The 5,574-nt window shown below is 51.9% G+C and overlaps 1 protein-coding gene across 1 annotated transcript in view; it reads left to right on the top strand.

The window, feature by feature from the left end:
- LOC144677358 (SLIT-ROBO Rho GTPase-activating protein 3-like) overlaps window positions 1-3,599 on the top strand; it is a gene marked incomplete at its 5' end in the record, with an annotated part of 32,940 nt that extends 29,341 nt beyond the window's left edge. The window contains 2 exons of the mRNA XM_078537495.1: window positions 296-434; window positions 3,116-3,599. Coding sequence (XP_078393621.1) covers window positions 296-434; window positions 3,116-3,385 — 409 coding nt within the window. The remainder of the gene's footprint in view (window positions 1-295; window positions 435-3,115) is intronic.
- Between the last annotated feature and the right edge of the window lie 1,975 nt (window positions 3,600-5,574).

The raw sequence follows: 5,574 nt of genomic DNA, 5'->3' as shown, positions 1-5,574 counted from the left end.
TGGGGAGGTGCGTACTCTGTGTTCACTGAGCTGTGTATGTGTGTGTGTGTGTGTGGGGGGAGGTGCGTACTCTGTGTTCACTGAGCTGTGTGTGTGTGGGGAGGTGCGTACTCTGTGTTCACTGAGCTGTGTATGTGTGTGTGTGTGTGGGGGGGGAGGTGCGTACTCTGTGTTCACTGAGCTGTGTGTGTGTGGGGAGGTGCGTACTCTGTGTTCACTGAGCTGTGTATGTGTGTGTGTGTTTTTGGGGGGAGGTGTGTACTCTGCGTTCACTGAGCTGTGTATTTGTTGACAGGCACAGCAGTGTTTCAGTCGCGATTCAGGAGCGCAGGAACACGTTGGACCTAATGCAGCTCAGTCACAGGCCAGACCGGACTGCAGCTGGCAAACTGGACCGGCAGTATTCTGACAAACCAGCCTCGGAGCTCAACAAGGTTAGTGAGCTGAAACAGCAGCATTGTAAAGGGCTGAATGGCCCCACTCCTCCATACTCCCCTGGTAAAGGTACAGCACTGATATAAACAACAAACATACAAGCCTGAAACCACTGTTTCTGAGTGATACAGCACAGGAGGAGGCCATTCAGCCCATCGTGCCTCTGCTGGCTCTTTGTAAGGTCTATCCCATTAATCCTGCTCTTCCCCACCCCCCACACCCCGTGAATCGAGTATTTCTCCGATTCTCCCCCTTTTGAACGTTCCTATTGAATCTGCTTCCACCGCCCTTTCAGGCAGCGCCTTCCAGATCCCAATAACTCGCTGGGTCAAAAACATTCTCCACCTCTCCCCCCCCCACCCCCTCTGGATCTTTTACCCATTCTCTTCAATCTGTGTCCCCCACCCCCTCCCTCTGGTTACCGACCCTCCCGCCACTGGACACAGTTTCTCCTTATTTATTTTCCCTTTAATCCCTCGAAAATCCCTCAGAATTGTGGAAGCGTTTGTTAAATCTCCCCTTAACCTCCTGGAAGAACATCAGAGAAAGCAGCAAGAGGCCATTCAGCCCCTCGATTCTGTTCCATTGTTCAATAAGATCACGATGATCTTCCCCCTTCACCTCACCTTCCCACAAAACCCCTTCATTCCCTTTTGTGCACAACAATCTATCGATCTCTGAATTGAACATACTCGACTGTCTCAGCCTTAAACACACTCACCGACTGTCTCAGCCTGAAACACACACACCGACTGTCTCAGCCTTAAACACACTCGCCGACTGTCTCAGCCTTAAACACACTCGCCGACTGTCTCAGCCTTAAACACACTCACCGACTGTCTCAGCCTTAAACACACTCGCCGACTGTCTCAGCCTTAAACACACTCACCGACTGTCTCAGCTTTAAACACACTCACCGACTGTCTCAGCCTGAAACACACACACCGACTGTCTCAGCCTTAAACACACTCGCCGACTTTCTCAGCCTTAAACACACTCGCCGACTGTCTCAGCCTTAAACACACTCACCGACTGTCTCAGCCTTAAACACACTCGCCGACTGTCTCAGCCTTAAACACACTCACCGACTGTCTCAGCCTTAAACATACTCACCGAGTGTCTCAGCTTTAAACACACTCACCGACTGTCTCAGCCTTAAACACACTCACCGACTGTCTCAGCCTTAAACATACTCACCGACTGTCTCAGCTTTAAACACACTCACCGACTGTCTCAGCTTTAAACACACTCACCGACTGTCTCAGCTTTAAACATACTCACCGACTGTCTCAGCCTTAAACACACTCACCGACTGTCTCAGCCTTAAACATACTCACCGAGTGTCTCAGCTTTAAACACACTCACCGACTGTCTCAGCTTTAAACACACTCACCGACTGTCTCAGCTTTAAACACACTCACCGACTCTCAGCCTTAAACCTACTAACCGAGTGTCTCAGCTTTAAACATACTCACCGAGTGTCTCAGCCTTAAACACACTCACCGACTGTCTCAGCCTTAAACATACTCACCGAGTGTCTCAGCTTTAAACACACTCACCGACTGTCTCAGCCTTAAACACACTCACCGACTGTCTCAGCCTTAAACATACTCACCGACTGTCTCAGCTTTAAACACACTCACCGACTGTCTCAGCCTTAAACATACTCACCGAGTGTCTCAGCTTTAAACACACTCACCGACTGTCTCAGCCTTAAACATACTCACTGAGTGTCTCAGCTTTAAACACACTCACCGACTGTCTCAGCTTTAAACACACTCACCGACTCTCAGCCTTAAACCTACTAACCGAGTGTCTCAGCTTTAAACATACTCACCGACTGTCTCAGCCTTAAATATACTCACCGACTGTCTCAGCCTTAAACATACTCACCGACTGTCTCAGCTTTAAACATACTCACCGACTGTCTCAGCTTTAAACATACTCACCGACTGTCTCAGCTTTAAACACACTCACCGACTGTCTCAGCTTTATACACACTCACCGACTGTCTCAGCTTTAAACACACTCACCGAATGTCTCAGCCTTAAACACACTCACCGACTGTCTCAGCCTTAAACACACTCACCGACTGTCTCAGCCTTCAACACACTCACCGACTGTCTCAGCTTTAAACACACTCACCGACTGTCTCGGCCTGAAACACACTCACCGACTGTCTCAGCCTTAAACCTACTCATTGCCGGAGCACCGTTAACTCTCTGGTCCGGAGAATTCCAGTGGTTTCCCCACTCTCGATTTGAGGAGAATTCTCCTCATCTCAGTCTGGAATGGCCGTCCGCTTACCCCTGACGTCTCCCCGGAAAGTGCTTTGCGATGTTTTACATCGTTAGAGCCGTGCTGTGTCAGTGTAAGAGATTGTTGTGCTCCTTCGGTGAGACACTCCGCGGACACATCAATCAACCACCGCTTATCTCTGATCATGTTGCCAATAGAGACGGCGTTCACAGCAAAGGGATTGTCGCCCCCCCCCTCCCACCCTGCCCCACCGACTCCCCCACATTTGCTTCCTCCCTCTCTCACTAACTCTCACCCTCCCTCACCCAGGGGTGCCAGCCCTGAGGCCCTGGGCCTGATTGGCTGATCTGCAACGAGGGCGGGGCCAAAGTCAGAATGAAGTTATTTGAACGGGGGGGATCTTCGTCTTCTCTCTCCCCAGGAGATCGTGAAGAACATGGATTCGGTTTTCCGGGAGCTGTTGCAGGTCAAGCGTCTCAAGGCGAGCGGCGAGGAATCCCAGGACCCCGGCAAAGCGGAAAGCCTCGCCGGCCAGGGGGTCACCCTGCGTCGGAGCAGTAGCGGGGCCTTGGAGAAACCCGCGAGCAAGCAGGGCACCCCTTCCAAACCCAGCATGAAGTCCAGGGCCGCTGCCCTCTTCAAATCCTCTGCGGGGGGCACTGCTGACGGGTCCCCCAAGGTAACCTCCTGAGGATGGGTGTGGGCTCGGGAGGATCAAGCCAAGAGACTCACTCCAAAGGCAGGAGGGAGCCCAGGGCCATGAGTCTGACCTTCCACTGGCTACCCTGCCAGACACTCCGAGGACACACACATCAACCACCGCTTATCTCTGTTCACGTTGCCAATAGAGACGGCGTTTCACAGCAAAGGGATTGTCGCCCCCATCCCCTCCCCTGCGTTTGCTTCCTTCCCTCTCTCACCAACTCTCCCCCTCCCTCACTCTCCCCCTCCTCACTCTCTCACTCCCTCACTCACACACTCCCTCCCTCCTCACACCCTCCCTTCTGCCCTCATCCCTCATTCACTGCTTGTCTCTTTCCCTCACTTACTCACTACCTCCCTCCCTCCTTCACTCATTCGCTTCCACCCTCTCTCCCACAATCGTTCACTCGCTCCCTCCCTCACTGACACGCACCCTCCCTTCCTCACTCACTACCTCCCTCCCTTACTCGCTCATTCAATCCTTCCATCCCTCACTCACTACCTCCCTGCCTCATTTGCTGCCTCCTTCCCTCAGTGACTCACACCCTCCCTCACTCACTAACTCCCTCACTCTCATTCACTACCTCCCTCATTCGCACCCTCCCGCCCTCACAGACTCACACCCTCATTCATTCATTCCTTCCCTCCCTCACTCATTCACTCCCTTAGTCACTCATTCACAGCCACGATCCCTCACTCTCTCGCACTCACTCCCTCATTCACTCAATCCCTCACTCATTCACTACTTCCCTCCCTCAATGACTCCTTCCCTCACTCACTCCCTCACTCATCCATTTACTCACTATCTCCCTGCCTCCTTAACTCACGCACTATCACACACCCTCACTCATTCACTATCTCTCTCCCTCTCACTCACTGCCTTCCTCACTCATTTATTTACTCCCTCCATCCTTCTCTCACTCACTCCTTAACCCATTCACTCTCCGTCTCACTCGCTCATTCTGTCTCTCCCTCACTCACTCTGTTCCTCACCTGCACACTCACTCACTCAATCTGTCCTCTCCTCCCTCTGTCCCCCCTCCTACTCACCCTCTCCCTCATTCAATCTCTCCACTCACCCACCCACTCACTCACTCTCCTCCACTCGCTCACTCGCTCACCCTCACTCTCTCCTCCCCTTAATGAGGTGCATTTGCAAATAAACATGAGAAATTCCAGCATGGATTCGATGGGCTGATCGGCCTCCTTCACTGCAGAAATTGACCAGGACCAGGCCTCGATCCTTCAATATGACCGGCACCGATTACCGACACACTGACACACCCCTCACTGTAACACTGATATACCCCGCACCCCTCACTGTAACACTCTGATATACCCCACACCCCTCACTGTAACACTGATATACCCCACACTGTAACACTCTGATATATCCCACACCCCTCACTGTAACACTCTGATATACCCCACACCCCTCACTGTAACACTCTGATATACCCCACACCCCTCACTGTAACACTCTGATATACCCCGCACCCCTCACTGTAACACTCTGATATACCCCACACCCCTCACTGTAACACTCTGATATACACCGCACCCCTCACTGTAACACTCTGATATATCCCACACCCCTCACTGTAACACTGATATACCCCACACCCCTCACTGTAACACTCTGATATACTCCACACCCCTCACTGTAACACTCTGATATACCCCACACCCCTCACTGTAACACTCTGATATACTCCACACCCCTCACTGTAACACTCTGATATACCCCACACCCCTCAATGTAACACTCTGATATCCCCCACACCCCTCACTGTAACACTCTGATATACCCCACACCCCTCACTGTAACACTCTGATATACCCCACACGCTCACTGTAACACACTGATATACCCCACACCCCTCACTGTAACACTCTGATATACCCCACACCCCTCAATGTAACACTCTGATATCCCCCACACCCCTCACTGTAACACTCTGATATACCCCACACCCCTCACTGTAACACTCTGATATACGCCACACGCTCACTGTAACACACTGATATACCCCACACCCCTCACTGTAACACTCTGATATACCCCACACCCCTCACTGTAACACTCTGATATAACCCACACCCCTCACTGTAACACTCTGATATACCCCACACCCCTCACTGTAACACTCTGATATATCCCACACCCCTCACTGTAAC

This window comes from Cetorhinus maximus, unplaced genomic scaffold (genome assembly GCF_964194155.1).
Source record: "Cetorhinus maximus unplaced genomic scaffold, sCetMax3.hap1.1 HAP1_SCAFFOLD_2467, whole genome shotgun sequence".
NCBI lineage: Eukaryota > Metazoa > Chordata > Chondrichthyes > Lamniformes > Cetorhinidae > Cetorhinus > Cetorhinus maximus.
This window is presented reverse-complemented; position numbering and strand designations above follow the sequence as displayed.